Source organism: Tubulanus polymorphus, chromosome 4 (genome assembly GCF_964204645.1).
Source record: "Tubulanus polymorphus chromosome 4, tnTubPoly1.2, whole genome shotgun sequence".
Classification (NCBI taxonomy): domain Eukaryota; kingdom Metazoa; phylum Nemertea; class Palaeonemertea; order Tubulaniformes; family Tubulanidae; genus Tubulanus; species Tubulanus polymorphus.
In genome coordinates this window covers 10,920,039-10,937,731 of record NC_134028.1, presented here as the reverse complement: position 1 = coordinate 10,937,731, position 17,693 = coordinate 10,920,039, and the positions used below count along the sequence as shown (strand labels likewise).

The 17,693-nt window shown below is 37.1% G+C and overlaps 1 protein-coding gene across 1 annotated transcript; it reads right to left on the bottom strand.

Annotated features, from left to right (window-relative positions):
- Nucleotides 1-943: 943 nt before the first annotated feature.
- Nucleotides 944-16,387, bottom strand: LOC141903312 (eukaryotic translation initiation factor 4E-like). Its single transcript, XM_074791415.1, has 7 exons — nt 16,173-16,387; nt 12,339-12,514; nt 12,168-12,231; nt 5,939-6,052; nt 4,867-5,006; nt 4,727-4,781; nt 944-4,650 (listed from the first exon to the last, which is right to left on the bottom strand). The coding sequence occupies exons 1-7, from the start codon at nt 16,218-16,220 to the stop codon at nt 4,591-4,593; spliced, it is 657 nt and encodes a 218-aa protein (XP_074647516.1). The 5' UTR covers nt 16,221-16,387; the 3' UTR covers nt 944-4,590.
- Nucleotides 16,388-17,693: the final 1,306 nt, after the last annotated feature.

Below are 17,693 nucleotides of genomic sequence, written 5' to 3'. Positions count from 1 at the left end.
GAACGCAATAGTCCGATGGGAATTTTATATCAAGTTCTTAAGTTATTTTAAATGGTCTAGTCTTGGAAATAAAATTTGACGATAGAGATAATTTTTGGTAGAAATTGGACCAGATTAAATGAGAAACTCCAATTTTTTTGCAAATCAATTACTTTCTGCCGATTTCGATGAAATTTGGACCCTACATCAATGGTAGGACAGCTGACCAGAGAAAAAGCTGATTTTTTCTGAACTGAAAGACGCTGGCAGCCTACGCACATGAATGAGTGCTGGTCTCATGAGCAATGCCCAAAATACATTTCTAGGATTCATATTACAGTCAACCACGGTTAATCAGTCTCTGGTTCAACCGTATGTGTTTATTCCGTACAAATAGATTGGTCCCGGTTTTTGGTTATTCCCTTTAAAGTTCTGTGTCTAATTCGTACTCCATAATCCGTATTTTCACTTATTCCGTAGACAAATGCATGGTCCCGTTGTCCAATTTATATGTAAATCCTTATGTGTAATCCGTATCAACTGTTGGGAACATACACTTGAAGTGAAAAAAGTATAAACAATCTAATGAGGTTAATGTGGCCATATAATATGAGAAACTCCAGAAAACAATGAAGTTTATCCATCAATGTCATAGTCTCAAGCTTCACTAAATATTCAGTATATTATCCGTCAATCGGTAAAAGTCCTTCGATGAATCGCCCTGAAGTACATGACCTGTGGGTTATCTGTACTTGTACCTGGTGTGATACAACACAAACCAGTTGGTTTGTGTTGTATCATACCAGGGGGTGTTTTCTTTTCATGTATAAATGATATCAAATGGATGCTATGAACTTTTTATCCTCTTACCTCCCCCCAATGGATCGTTAAAACGCGGTTCTAGTGTAGTCGTCCACGGTTTGAGAGATAACTAAACCAGCTATTATACGGATTGTGCTCTTAAATCATAGTTTATTCGGGTAATAGTTAATTCATATCAATTACGAAGTATCTGTTATCCGTATATCACTTAATCCATACTAAAAAGCTCAGTTCCTTGAGATACGGATTAACCGAGGTTGACTGTATGACCAAAAATAAAAAGGAAATCATAATAAATTACATATCCATAAAATGTGGACCTTGCCAAGTGAAGATACACACATGAACAGTGCAAGAAACTGTGTGAAATCCATCCTTGAAGTCTCCACAGAATAAATGAACTCATATGGTCACTCTGGTTGATGCTGCATTGCAAGGCATAAAACATGAAATGAAACTATGAAGCAAATTCTCTTCAAAATAGGTAATATGTAATATAATCATTCAGATCACTAACCAAGAGCTAAAGCATAAAGAACCAACAATTGCAACCATTTACATCCCGTAGCTAGCAACCATATACACGTACGTAGAAACAACTATACGATGACATTTTTGATAGTAAAATTAATCCCAGATTACTATTAACACTCGATGCCATTATTTCAATTACATTTTATTTTTTACAAATTTTTACAGATTCCACAAGGAAAGATAATAACCCAAGCACATAATAATTGATACATATATAGCAAGATACACTTTATATAAACAATCCTTGTCACTTTATAGATACGTATGGAAAGTGATAAATTAAAAAAATAGATGCGGCTCCACCGATGTATGTTTTATGCAACGTATTCATATACCGACATTTTGATGACATATTTTTACAACAATATCTCGTGACAACATACACGCATACATACACATCCTGGCATAATGATAAATTTTGCGACGTAAGTTATTTCTCAAAATCACCACCAGGTGGCCCTGCAGATATTTTGTAGGATTTTTGAGTATTTGTTTTGAAACGCAGTGGTCATGTTGTCAGACAAACTCATCTTTGAATTATTGATATACCCTACCTGGCACTGCGGGCTGTTGATTTATTGGAAATAACTCATGTTGTCGCGGAATTCATCATTAAATCAGGATGTGAGAGTACGTCGTCACAAATAGATATCGTTGTAAATACATCATTATTACATCGTTATATTAAGATATGTTGCTGTAAAAATATATGCCGTGGTAAATCTATACGTAAAGACGCGATAAATGTTGCAAAAAACATACATCGGTGCATCATTTTTTCATTTATCGCATTCCATAATATTGGGAGTTAATGGAGTAATGGGAGGCCGAACCTCATTACCAGTAAGTCATTGGGGTAAGTATGCACGGGAATCTTGTCCAACGAACTCCAAGAATTTGGATTGTTCAAACCAAGAATTGACTACGACAACAGTAGAACCCGCTTAATTCAGATAAACCAATCTGGTTTATGATCATATATTTTACATACATTTCTGTATGTAACCATAAATAAGATTGGGATTAGATCAAAATCCAGGTTCACCTCAATAAAGCGCCTTAGACATGTAACCCATCTACATTTCACATTTAGAAATTGAACTACACCAACGATTAGCCAATCCCAGTTCATTTTTATTATTTGAAACAAATTGTCTCAAATCCAATAAGTGCCACGCCTATATTCAACTTGCTGTCAACTAGGTTTCATAAATTTCCAACTCTTAATTTATTCAGGCATGAAATTCTCAATAATATCACAGACAAGGAAACAAAGGCTGCGATCACATGGAGACAATTTGGCCCGGACCAAATTGGCACGATCAGACTGGAACCAAATTTGGCCCGAGCCTAATTGGAGAGCGCTTTCACAAGCAAACCACCAACTCGATACTAAACAATGCGAGTTGTAATTCAAACGCAATCATTTGTATGGTGCTAAAATTTGGCTCCGACGTTTTTGGTCGGGCCCATTGGGCACCAGTGTGAATAGTTGTTCCGGGCCAAAAATGCATATGTGATCGCGGCTATATTGAATTTGAGACAGACCCTGCATTAGAGGTTATGGAACAGACATCACATGTATTGTTAGCATGTGTCAACACATATTATATTGTTAGCATGTGTCAAATGTCCGTTTAGACCTTTTAACAATAACCACAGTTAACCACTTGTGTTTGATGGACAATATGACATGCAGTGATATCAAGTGCCTGACTTTTTCCAATCAGGCTAAAAAAGATACCCCGTCTCTCATGGCCAGCCAAAATAAAATCTGACCAGCAGGGTCCATAAAATTTATTCATTAATGTTGTTTCTTTTTTACATCGAATATTTATATGATGTCTGAGCTGTATGATTCGCTTAACCTTGTCTGACTGCTAGTTCTGACAACACTTTAACATATGTGGTGCCACCACTAGCCAGTGTTGTTTTACATGTGTTCGAAAGATAAATGGGAGAAACATACATTGATAGATCTGTTGGGCATTTTTAAATAAACAAACAGTAGGCTACCCATCCCGTTCAATATTTTACTTTTAACACAATTTTACGTTTCTATAAAATAGGAAAAATTAAAAAATTCAGGGGCCAGTTGCTCAAAAGTTGGTTAAAGATAACCGGCCATTAAATACCATAGTAACAATGAAATTTCAATTGTCAACATATCAACTATCCACTGGTCAACTCTTACCAATTTTTGAGCAACCGGCCCCAGGTGGGTAGGTCGATTTTGGACAAGGTATCTTTTTTAAGTCCCCTTTTACCCTTTGGTGCCTGATGTTAAATTTCATCATGCTATTCACATTTCGACGAAAGTGTTGGTACTCAATAGTGCATTAAGCATAGCCAACCAAAAAGCTAGACATACAATAAGTCAATACACATAGTAACATTACAGATATTAGAACATACTAAATACCTCCAATCTCCGGGAAATCATTTGGAAAATTCAGTCTGAAGTATATAGTCAGTTTTTACATCTCACTGCGTAGTTGTTGAGAATTTCTCATATAGTCCTAAGAAACTTTTCTCTTGCCTTGCTCTAAACAATGATCCGTGATATTCCGAGGTTAAGCAATTCCCAGGAACTCAACAGATTTTTATTTGAGCATGAATTGAAATGAAAAATTCTGGCCCATTTTTTCTGAAAAGCTATAATCGAGTTTTACGGATTGAAATAACAAAGATGCAGAGATGTTAAGGACACTTCTGAGACAGACCCAAATTTATTCCAACAAGGTTCAACTGTGCAAACAGCTTGTAAACAAAAGTTAAGTGTGATTGCTGTTGCCTAGCTGTGGGAAGTTGCTGAATGCTGTAGCCTAGGTACACAAAATCATTGATACCTAGTAATTGAAGCATTAATAATACATAAAATCCACAATGACTGCTGCTTCTACTTGTGGACTGAACACAAAAATAACCCCTCATTTGTCTCCATTCACTACGGATTGAAGCACACAAACGATTTCACCCATGCCTTCATCAATTCTACTTCTTTCAAAATTAACTAAATTAGACTTAAGCTAAGAAAAATTGGTTTGGAAGGAAATGGGATGAAGGCTTTGACTTATCACATGGATAAATTATCCTTCAGTCTGCGACAACTCGTCTATACATCTATGTATATATTGTCCTTTTATAAAGTTTATGAGAACAGTTCAATATTTCATGGCTTCACAGGGTCCATATTGCTCCTGTGGTTTATATCGTAACGGTGTTTCACAGGTAAGAACTATTATTGCACCTGTGTTATACTGTAAATCTATTTTTAGTCGTAGATCCTGACTTAGACATTGTATCCGTGTGTGCCTGTAAAATAAAATAAAATTACCAGTATTCTTGTTGATCAAATAAGGTTTAGTATGAATGACAACATCACATGTACCTGATAGCCTATCGGTAATTTATTAGGAATATTTAATCGTTCTTTTAATTTTTTCCTGAAAAAAAAAGTGGAATACAATAGTGAGTAACAATGAACCCTTCAACACTTAAACCATAGAATTTTAGATTTATGATGCGTACCCTATATCAAGTGTGGCAGCGTTTTTAGTTGCATCATGAGTCCACAGTCCGAGTTTGTCACCTTTATTTCTAATGTTCACAACAGCACCACAAATCTGGTCACTATGACTTTCAAATGCTTCACCAATTAAGCATAATAACTAGAAGCATAAAAGAATCAATCAATAAGTCAAAAATGTTTCTGCAAAGGACACCAACCTCTCGAGTAGTCAGAGGGCATTCGGAAACAACTGTTCATACGGGTGCCAAATGTACCCATGCCTGTCTGGCCCACCAAAAACATTGTTCCAGGCTGAGCCAAATATTAGCACAGGTAAAATCATAACGTGTGAACTGCTACAGATTCCCATAACGCTTTAATTTACAAATTGCCATTTCGTCTTTTGAAAGCCCATAACTACCGAACAAAGCATCGAATTTTGGCGATATACGTTCTTCCGACACAAATAGCATTGAATTTTCACATGTGTGATTTTGGACAGTTGCTGCATAAAAAAAGTGCTCAAATGAATTGAATTTTCGAAACTTTTTGGTATATTTCTAAAAAAAATCTTTCAACTTTGCCCACCATTAAGAACTAGGGGTCCACGGACACCATGCCCACTTGGGAAGTGGTTTCAAACTCCCCAATCAAAGAATTTCAATAGTCAACGCCCCCTGGTGACCACTAACAAAAACCAATGATCTTCAAACACGCCACAATCATAGAACATGTCAGCAGCTACAACTTTGTAATTGATTGTGATAACAAAATATGCCTCGTTACCAATTTAATATGGGAATACTAAGTTATTCTACTGTTTAACACCGTCCCCCTGGTGACCATATGCAAAACCCAATGACCTTGAAACTCACCACAATCATAGAACATGTCATGAACTACAACTTTGCAATTGATCGTGGTCACAAAATATGCCTAGGTACCAATCTAATAAGGAAATACTAAGTTATTCTACTATTCAACGACCCCTGGTAACCATATACAATAATGTCCCACATGGGCGGAAAACCAATTACGAAATATATTTTTTTAATCCTTTCAGTTCACCCATTAGTAGCTATCTGTACTTACTGTTTCTAACCAGAAATCGTCTAAACATGAGTGTCGTTCCTTTTTGTCCAGATTAATCAACCATCGTCCACCTCTTTTATTCTGTTCATCTTCCCATTTCGGTTCAATTCCATCCTGAATAAAGATATAAACTATATAGTGAGTAAGTATATAGTTTCACAATATGAAAAAATATTCAAATAAGGCCAAAAAAAAGATGCCTTGTTTCTCATCACACTTTTGTTTTTTACCATGACGAGGGCGGGCGGTTTTTTTTTTTATGTACTTTAAAAAAAAAAAAGTAGAAATAAAAAGAACTGTTTGAATTTGTTTTTGAGATGCGGGAGGTGTCTTTTTATTTTTATCATATCAATAAAAATATCCCTCTGACATATTTTCTTCAGATGCGGGAGGTAGTTTTTTGACGCCTTATAAAACGTTACCATTATGAAACCTAAACAATGATAACCATTCAGCGTCATTTTACAAACGACAACCGTAAATCGATGTGCAAAACGTCACAGGTTTATGTGTACACATACAAGCTATTTGGCAAAATATTATTGATAAAGATGTAGAATGGCTCCCTGGGATTATATAATGACCTCTATTTGAACGTCGAAATGTTATATCGTATTGAATATCATGAGAAGACGTATTGTAATAGTAAAGGATGTATGATTATATCAGGGGCGGCAGGGATAAATAGAAATGATAAGTAAATCGGATTATTCGGTTAAATGGCGGATGTATACACGATTTGGAAGTCTGATATAAAAGTCAGACACTGACATGGGGATGCTAGTGGAATGACGAAGCTATCTACGATCTGAGTTGGGCCGGCGTGAATTTCATCGGCGGCTACAAGCGGTCTATACAAGAGCCCCAAGGGGCACAATGGCCAGCCTGTCAGATTTGCTTTTTATAAATGATGTAATCTGTGTGTTATATTTATCAATATACACTCCCTGCTCAATATCATTTACATAGTAAAATCGTGTGTTAACACAGACAACAGGAACGAATGCAATATAGAAATACTAAGTTATTGTATTGTGCAACGCCCCCTGGTGGCCATATACAAAAACCAATGAGCTTGAAACTCACCAAGATCATAGACCATGTCATGAGCTACAACTTTCCAATTGATTGTGGTAGCAAAATATGCATAGGTACGAATGTAATATAGAAATACTAAGTTATTGTATTGTTCAACGCCCCCTGGTGGCCATAAACAAAAACCAATGAGCTTGAAACTCACCTCGATCATAGAACGTCATGAGCTACAACTTTCCAATTGATTATAGTAGCAAAATATGCTTAAGTATCAATTATGATGTGGAAAAACTTTTTTCCACCTACGAATGAGTACTGATGACTCCAAGATGGCCGCCAAGTGCGTCGTAATTGCCTGGTCAAAAATACCCTCTCGGATATAAAAGATCCCTTTCCAAAGAATACCTATTACAAATTGCAATGAAACATGGCACACCATTAGAAAGCTACAGTACTCAGAATTCAGGCCAAAATTGACATTTTTGGGAACAAAAAAGGTCACAGTACGGCCATCTTGAGTCCGATCGACCCAATTTTTCACATGCCCATGGGCCCACGGGGGAAACAAATATATACAAATTATCAAGGTTATTGATAAAAGTGTCTTCAAAATTTCCGTCGAAAACTTCAAAAATGTGTAAGTGCTGATTTTGGCGAACAACAATGGCTGCCAGTCGGCCATCTTGAATCTGATAGGGCCAGTTTTTGGCCTGAAGATGTGTCTAGGGTAGATACACGTATAAACCAAATATCAAGACATTACCTTAAAGCCTCTTCAAAACTTTGGAACTCTCACGAACTATCTAGATGGTTATCTCTCGACCTCAATAGCTTCAAGACCCATCTCAAAACAACTTTGTTCCATGCAGCATACCATTAACTCTCGGAAAGCGAATTGTATTTAACATTTTTTTGGCAGAATAAAATTTGATTGAATTTGCAATATGGGCACATGGCTAATTAGCATATCAAGGTCATACACCCGATTTGGTAAAACCATTTTTTTCGCGAACCTTGCGCAATTGTCAAGGATGAATTTTCTGTAGAGCAAATAAAAATTCCTCCCAAACACCTAATCAACTAAAGATTTCATAGAAATCGATCTTGAAATACAATTTTAAATCTTAAAATAAAACCCGGAAGTAAAACAGTAGACGATACCGCGGGTTCACGTGAACACCTGATTTCTGTAAACGAAATGTTGGTTGTGACAAAATTGTTCAGACGGTTTTAGGTGGTAATAAGTATGGAAACGTAACGACCATGGTCGACTTATTCGATGAAATCAGGCCTATGTGATATCCAAATTTTGACTTTTTTATTCTCCAGACCTCCCTGATATAGAAATAAAAAATTTTGGTGGTACGAAAGTGCAATCACAGCGCCGACGGGGACAGAGCTGTGTCAGAGATCGGCGGAATGAAAATTGAGGTGGACGAACACGAAGAAGTAGGCTATTGCGCTACTTGAATCACGAAAACTCCTGGCGCGGCCCCGACGCTTTTCGTGGATTAAGTAATACAAATATCATGCAATGGGTTTTCACAATCTACCGCTGGTATTTACCGGATTTCAATATCACTCCAAAATTCAAAGAAACCTCGAAATATCGAACCGGAACACTTCCGGTAGATATCCGCGGCTGCCCAACCGGGAAACTTATTTGTTTCAATAGATATTGATAGGATCCATCATCTTCACGCGTCAAGGGATTCGAAACCACTAAGCTAAAGCCATGCCAGAATCGGGTCGGGCCAATCACAGCGCTTGTAACAAACCACATTAGGCTTCTGTGGAATTTCCCAGTACATGGGCCAATCAGCGAACACGTAGCGAATGCGGAAGTATTGTCGCGTGTTGATACATGGCGTCATGCGCAAAAGCGCCAGTAATGAAATCGCGATAATTCACGTGAACAGCTGCTGATATTTTCAGATAAACCAATCACAGGGAAGACACAACTTCCTGATTGGCTGATAAAAATTGAAATTTTCCCGATTTAACTTTCGTGAAAAATGCAGAAAACATTTTTATGAGACCCTATTTCAAAATTCTGCTCGCTACGATTCCGAGAATGGATTACGCTTAAATACGTGATTTGTTCGAATATGCCCTCATTTGGCAAGCAAAAGAGCCTTACGTGTAAGAGAAAACGTGTAATTATATAATTTCAATATTCAAATGTTTTAGAAAATATGTTAGATATTAGACGTATGCAGGTTTCATGAGATTAGCAATTTATAATAGCATAGCTGTCATATACGGCTCCGCGTCCACTGATGGCATGTGTATAAGGTGACAATTAAATTCAATACTTTATTGATCCTTATTACATTGAAATTCCGGGATAAAATTCCAAAAATCAATACATTTACAAATTTTAAAATAAGAAAATACAAGACACACGGGTAATTCATACAGAATAACATGAATAAGTTAATTATATGACAATGTCTACTTCAACCCAGACTCAAGTCTAGGATATCAAGTGACAGCCAGACCGGGCCCCAGGACCGGGCTGGCTGGCTACACGATATGCTCGAAGTCATGATGAAGCAGACATCAGAAGAGCTCTTTCTTCAACCATGGAGGCAATGAAGTTGCAGACCAGCTTAGATGCAAAAGTGAATCGAAGTCACAAGTTGACAATTTTTTTTTTTGATTAGACCAGTCGAAGACTGTATCATCTACCCAATCGCCAAATCTCATAATTCCCGAAATTTCTTAAAACTTCTTTTACAAATTTGCAATTCCACATTAGCTTATACCAGAAATTCTACATTTTTCTGCAGGCGTCAAATAATTTATTAAAGTTAATTTTCTTGTTTATTTTTATTTAACTGGAAAATCACTGCTTTATCCTGAAAATGATTGGTGAATCCTGAAAATTCATTGCAACACCTCAACCGGCCAACGCATTTTCGAAAAGTTCCATCACTGTTGAATCTGGAGATACTTGTAGAATTGGCCTACGTAGTATTGGCTTCTTTTGGAATATTATTTGAACAGATAGCAACATCTTGGACGCTATTAGCACCACATTTTACCAAGAGAAATCGCTTCGAAATAAGAATCACGCCAGAAATCAAGCTCCACAGCGACCTTGGCATTTGACATTTAGGCCTACGGTAACCGATTCCGTTGATATGGGTTCGAGTCACCAGTGTGGTGCCGATGATATTTATACGATCAACTTTTCTCGATACGTTCATAGAGAAATAAAATGATAAAAAGATGACGATATGCGTATTATATCAATGCGGGCGGGCGGATTTTAATTTTTATTAAAAACAAATTTATTTTCGAGCTATGATGCGGGAGGGCGGACTTTATTTTCATCGCTAATTTGCCGATGATTTTTCAAATGCGGGCGGGACTTCAAAATCATGAGAAACAAGACATCTTTTTTTTTTGGCCTAAAATTCATATGATGTCACATATCAGCGGGTTGCTGAATATTGAGTCTTGGAAACGAAACCTCTTCCAATGTATGGCCGCAGAAGCTAAAACACCGGAGCGTAGTATTAGATCGATTTAAATCCTGGAATTTACCACTACAATATTCAGACCTCGACCTATACCTATAGTTTGCTGCTTAGTATTTTCAGGTCACAAGAAATTACTATTCATTACAAATTCTATCAAACAGAAAACACAGCGCTCATCTTCTGCTACGACGATTGTTCAGCCTGTTATCATACCAAACGTGCACACGCCAAGCATGTTACAGCATCACCATATAGTAGTCTGTATGAGCGTGTGTTTGCGTGTGCAACAGTCTAATGTTTAGCACTCCCGCGCACGTGGAGGCCTGGTGTAGTGAGCGTTCGCTTCACTTCAATCTCAATCAACACAATCACCGGGTAATAAAATGAAACAATACCTATGGTGATATGTGAAATAATTATATTCTCACCAGCAATGAGCATTTTAAAATTCGCACATTACGACACCAAGTCCAATGAAACGTTCGCCATTAATGGCTTTCCCATAATTATTTTAGTAACACCGACTTCCGCGTATTCCCAAAAACAGCCTATCACATTCACTTGTAGAGACGCGGTGGCGCTATAGCACTTTCGTACCCCCTCCCAAAAATTTCTATTTCTGTATATTATTAATCAGGGAGGTTTGTAGAGCCAAAATAAATTACTTTTGACAAAAATTTTTTTTTTTCCAAGCCAAAATTCTGATAATTTGGGGCTGATTTCCTCGATTCAAACCGACGGGTCAGCCATGTTTCCGCACTAATTACCACCTAAAAACATCTGAATAAATATATGTCAATAAATTTAATTGAATTGACAAAATTTCGTTTTTCGGCATATAACTTTTCTTCATCAGAACATCTTTAAATCAATAGCTAAGTATGAAAATAATGCAAACATACGCGTCATTTTCAGAGATGGTTATGTTTGAAAACATGGTTTTTGCTAAGTTTTTATGTCATGACATTTCAGTGGAGGGTTAGAACTTTGATTGACATCCAATATGGCATTGTTGACGTCGCGAATCGGCGAATTTACACGCGATTAAGGGCCCAAAATAACAAATTTTAACCTAGAAAAAGTAAGCTTTTTGGGTCTAAAGTCACTGATTTTGAATCCCTAAACCTCCCTGTTAATAAGTATGCTGAAATAAAAATTTTTGGGAGAGGGGTACGAAAGTGCAATAGCGCCGACGACGCCCCCAATCGAGTTCATTGCAATTTTATACGCAAGAGCTAAGAATTTTCCCGCCAAAATCAGTTTTTCTTTGAATTTAAACAAAGTTGACCATGCCATCGATGGAGGTTCGTCATGTCTTCAATCGCATCCATTATACGTTGTTTAACCAGAGAACCAATGAAAAAAGGCTCACATAAAAAAACGTACCGCGATTTTACATGAATTGGCTCAAAGCCAACCTCATACTGCTGACAAAGGTAAACTAAAAAAGTCTGATTTCATTCTAATTATACCACAAAAAGCTACCAATGAATGGAAGGGAGCTTGCTAATATAACTGAATAAAATTTGTGAAACTTTGAGCACCTATGAAGTCTGTAACTTCAATGTTTCCAAGCTAAAAAGTCAAGCTAGTTATAGCAATAATCGCCTTGTAAGCAAGCCCATTAAAACGGAAAAGGTGAGGGTGAGAGTAAATGGGAGAGGAAAGTAAGAGAACTGAGAGGCAGTTGGGATTGGAGATATTACCTTGAACAATGAATAATCACATCCAGACGGCAGTTTGCTAGCAGGTTGAACATGGTTAAATAATCTAAAATTGAAATGAGTCTTCAATTAAAAAAAAAAAAACTTACATGAAATATCATAGTAAAGTTTGATTTGAATGTTTGCATTGTTAAACGAATAGGGCCTACACACCCCCAAAAATCTTCAACTGTATCGAAACTAGTTATGAGTTTTAAATTAGACGTCCAATCTTTAGTTCTGTCGTTCTTGAAAAACCATAAAGCCCATTTGTGTTGTAACGGATGTTTCATCAAAAACTCAGGGTCCATAACAGCACAGGCAGAGGAAGAAGAATCTTCAGCTTCGCCCTGAAAATAGAGCAGCAAAGTCAGTCAGAGGAATGCTAACTAGGGGTCCAGGTTCCTCAAACAATGTGGTGAAACTGCATAAGGCAAATTTTCGTCGAGGCTTTGAGCATCTATTTCAGCCCCTTTAAAACACCATCAACTCACCTTAAACTGACTGTTCTATACTCAAATGGAAGTTAGGCTAATTATTGATTCAGAGCTGAATCTATTTTGGATTATGAATTCATGCTGCATTCATTGGTTGATGATCGTACTGACTCAAAACATTTGAATAGTATCTGTTCTGGGCTTCAGTTTTTGGGCTGAAGATGTGTCTAGGGAAGTTGTAACACAAATATAAAGACATTACATTGAAGCGTTTTCAAAACTTCCATAAATAACTTGATTCCGTTTACAGACGAACGGACGGATGGACAGATGGATGAAAAGTGAACGCAATAGCCCGCTGGGACTAAAGTTCCAAGTGGGCTAAAAATATAATTCCAAAGTCAACAAGGTTAGGGTTTTCAAGTGAAAATTTTCAAAAACACTATAGAAACAATTTAAACTAGGGGTCCAGGGACACCATGCCCACTTGGGAAGTGGTTTCAAATGCTGAACAATCTAACAATTTTAATATTCAACACCCCTGGTGACTATATAAAAAAACCAATGACCTTGAAACCCACCACAATCATAGAACATGTCAGCAGCTACGATTTTGTTATTGATTGTGATAACAAAATATGCCTCGTTACCAATTTAATATGGAAATACTAAGTTACTTTACTATTCAACGCCCCCTGGTGACATCCAAAACCCAATGATCTTGAAACTCACCACATTCATAGAACATGTCATGAACTACAACTTTGCAATTGATCATGATAACATGCAATTGATCATGATAACAAAATATGCCTAGGTACCAATCTAATAAGGAAATACTAAGTTATTCTACTATTCAACCTGGTGACCATATAGAATAACTAATGTCCTCAAAACTCACCACAATCAAAGACGATGTCATGAGCTACAACTTTGCAATTGATTGTGGTAACAAAATATGCATGGGTACAAATATAAAATAGAAACACTAAGTTATTGTATTATTCAACGCCCCCTGGTGGCCATATCCAAAAAACCAATGACCTTGAAATTCACCAAAATCATAGAACACGTTATGGGCTACAACTTTCCAATTGATTGTAGTGACACAGTATGCTTAGGTATCAATATAATGTGGAAAAACTTTTTCCCACCTACCAATGAGTGCTGATGACACCAAGATGGCCGCCAATTGTGTCATAATTGGCTGATCAAAAATACCTGTCTCAGGTATAAAACATCCCTTTCCAAAGAATACCCATCACAAATTGCAAAGAGAAATGGCAAACCAGTAGCAAGCTACAGGACCCAGAATTCCGGCCAAAATTGACATTTTTGGGCAATAAAAAGGTCATAGGACGACCATCTCGAGTCCGATTGACCCAATTTTTCTCATGCTGATGGGCCCTTGGGGGATCAAATATATACAAAAGATCAAGGTAATTAATCAAAGCGTCTTCAAAATTTCCCTCAAAAACTTCAAAAATGTGTAAAAAGTGCTGATTTTGGTGAACAACAATGGCTGCCAGTCGGCCATCTTGATTCTGACAGGGCCAGTTTTTGGGCTGAAGATGTGTCTAGGGTAGATACAAGTGTAACCCAAATATCAAGACATTACATTGAAGCGTCTTCAAAACTTCCCAAAATAACTGGATTCCATCTACGGACGGACGGACGAAAAGTGAACGCAATAGCCCGCTGGGACTTAAGTCCCAAGTGGGCTAAAATGAAAGAAGGGTTTAAAATAAGATGATAGCAATTTACAGAACTAAAATCGGTCAAGCCGTTCAAAAGTTATGATGGAATTTGTCGGCTGAAAATCGCACTTCGCAGCCATTTAGTCTTCATTAGGAAATGAACTAAAGGTCATAAGGTCAAAATGGTGACCAAATGATCAATTTCTTGGTTAAGAAACAATAGAAAGCAGAAAAGAAACTTATATATATCTGTGGGAATTGTCATCCGATTTCAATCGAACTTTGGGAAAATTCAGAATAATAGTTTCCCTATTGATAGGCCTATATTATATTCGTATTTTACCGAGATGGAATTAAATATAACATATTTATTTATTCCTTATCGATTTTAACACTTGAAATCATGTTATATCAGTAATAAATACCTTCTAGAGTCATATTTCACATATTTCTTTATTTAAAAAAATTTTGACTTCAAATACGTAAACTTGGTTAGCAATAAAATTTCATTGAATTTGATTGATCGACGATCTCATCTCGGTTAAGTTAAAAGTTATTTTTCTACAAAAATATCCGACAAAATATGTAAAATATAACTCCAGCAGGCATTTATTACTGATGTAATATGATTTCAAGTGTTAAAATCGATAAGGAATAAATAAATATGTTATATTTAATTTCATCTCGGTTGATCTTGGTTCATCTCGGTAAAATACGTCATCTCGGTAATAAGGATGACCGATTCAGATTGCTCGGTTGTAGGCCTATGATTGCCGAGGTAAATTTCACGAAGAACTATAAATGGGAAAACCATGCCGAAATAAAATGGGATATCTGATTGGCGGATGATAATGACATATCTAACTAAGCTGCGCACTCGGTTTAGTGTGGCAGCAGAGTTTCATACCGTGGCAATCTCGATGCCATAAGGTTCGAATCCCTGCTGGGGGAGGATGGTCGTATTATTAGAGGATGATGAAGATGAAGCAAAACATTTCCCCAAAATTAAAAAAAATTGTTGAATTTTAGCCTTTCTATAGGGCTGTGCCCCCTAATGAATGACAGTTCGGTTGTATTTAGTAGAGCCCTAGAGGGGATGTCAATTCCAACTGACGGCAGAATCAGCCAAAAACAAAGGTTCCTACCATACCAGACCTACTAATGTCTATTTCAACCTGACTTGAGAGCATTCCGGGTGGCCTAGCTCACTCATTTTTGGTTGTACATACCTGATAAAGGTCTTAATAGGACTAGAAAGGACGGGCAGTCGACCTAAATCATCATTTTTTAATCCATTTGAAACTGTATTGAAGGATATCCAAAAATCTGCATTGAGAGGGGTTCCTGAGCCTGGAGGCTTAGTCGAGAGAAAAGAGACTCCATGATTTGAAAGTTTAACAATATGTTTCCATGCCTACATATCAAATTTCAGTTGGTAGGCATGGAGACATATTGTTAAACTTTCAAATCATGGATATTGGAGTCTCTTTTCAGTTTTCTCTCGACTCAGCCTCAGGCTCAGGAACCCCTCTCAATGCAGATTTTTGGATATCCTTCAATACAGTTTCAAATGGATTAAAAAATGATGATTTAGGTCGACTGCCAATGCATTCTGGTCCTAATAAGACTTTAATCAGGTATGTACCACCACAACTGACTGAGCTAGGCCACCCTGTATGCTCTCAAGTCAGGTTGAAATAGACATTAGACGTACTATATTACTAATTACATACTGGACACGGCCAAGAATGTAGAAAGCTTTATCAAATACACCGGGTCGCTGTACTCCTCAACGTCGACACTCCTCATAACCGTCAAGAAGACTTTATTTTGCCTACAAATGGCGACGTCGAGTCGTCTCACAGTGAAATTACCTCAGTTTTCGATTCTTCTATTTCATGAAGTTGCTCGCAAGCCATCATGTTTCGTTTTTAATCCTATTCAATATGGCTAACAATCACGTGTTGCCGGCGTGTGAAAGCGAGGCTATAAAGTAGCTTTTTTAAATAAGATTAAACCTTAAATGAATCATCGACTGGATAAAATTTTGCAACAGCACTTAAGACTTGCTCGTTTAAGAAAAAATTCTGAAATTACAAATTAAATGTCTAAACTGCTTTAGACTGGTTACCTGTCCCATTCAATTTGGTATATAGACTGGTCGCCTGTCCGATTCTGCGCCAACTGCATTCGCAGTCCATCTTCACCCGTCAAGGGATTCGAACCTACTACGCTAAAGGCGTTTCCCGAAGCTGGTGGAAGCGAGTTCGGGAGTGATACCGGATCCCTGGCAAGCGAGGATGTTCGCAGTCAGAATAGGACAGGTTTAACACAGTCGTCATTAGTTCAAAGACGAGTTTGTCGATGACGTCATACATAAATAATAACATAACCACATGCGTGCGTGATGAGGGGAACAAATTCAAATACAAATACTTTATTTAAACAATTCTGTGCGCCGGATTGCATAATCATAAACAAATTGCCGCAATCTTCCTCCGTTATCATCTTTTGATGATTTTTTATTCAACATTATTCAAAAAGGAACATCCACTGGTATGTAAATAAACAAAATGGATTATTTACTTACATAACTTTCTTGCAAGGTCGACTTATAGGCCTAACGATAAAATCAAATACAACTCTAGTAGGCTAGTGATCTAATTATATGGAGCCTTTCTCCTGGGATCCAATCATCAAATTGAAGGATGAATGAAGACGTGTTTTGTTATTACAGTCATACCAGTTTAACACAGTTGAACTCCAATATGATCGAAAGTTCTTCAATTCGTCTTAAATTTAGTATGATACGTGAAACTCTAGCTTCAAATCTGCTTAAGAAAAATATCAATTCAAAGCCCTGTCCTATTTTACTATTATGAACCAACATCATTAGAGATTTCAGGAAAAAAAACATAAAAGACGAAACAAAACATTTTTTATTTTTCTTCTTGAAGCATTATTACAGTCATAGAATTCGATTCAGACCACCTTGGAGTAATCCGACTGATTACTCCAAGAGCCATCCTCGCTTGCCAGGGGTCCGGTATCACTCCCGAACTCGCTTCCACCAGTCAATTCAGTGTGGTGAAAATATTAGCCGACACTACAGGTAACTTCACTTAGTCTTAACCCTTTCAGTGCTGGCTGAATAATACCCTATGGCGCTGAAGATAATTTGAAAATTCTGAAAAATTCCACCCTAGTGTGTTGAATAACGGGAATAGCACTATAGTGTGTCTACACCCTGGCGCGGTATATCGTTAGTTACTAATATTTCACTATGTTTGACAGGTGCTGCCATCTTTCATGTGAGATAATTAGTAATTACTAATTAAATCGATACACTGCAATGCGGTGTACTAGCAAAATCCATCACTGATTCGTACACTGCA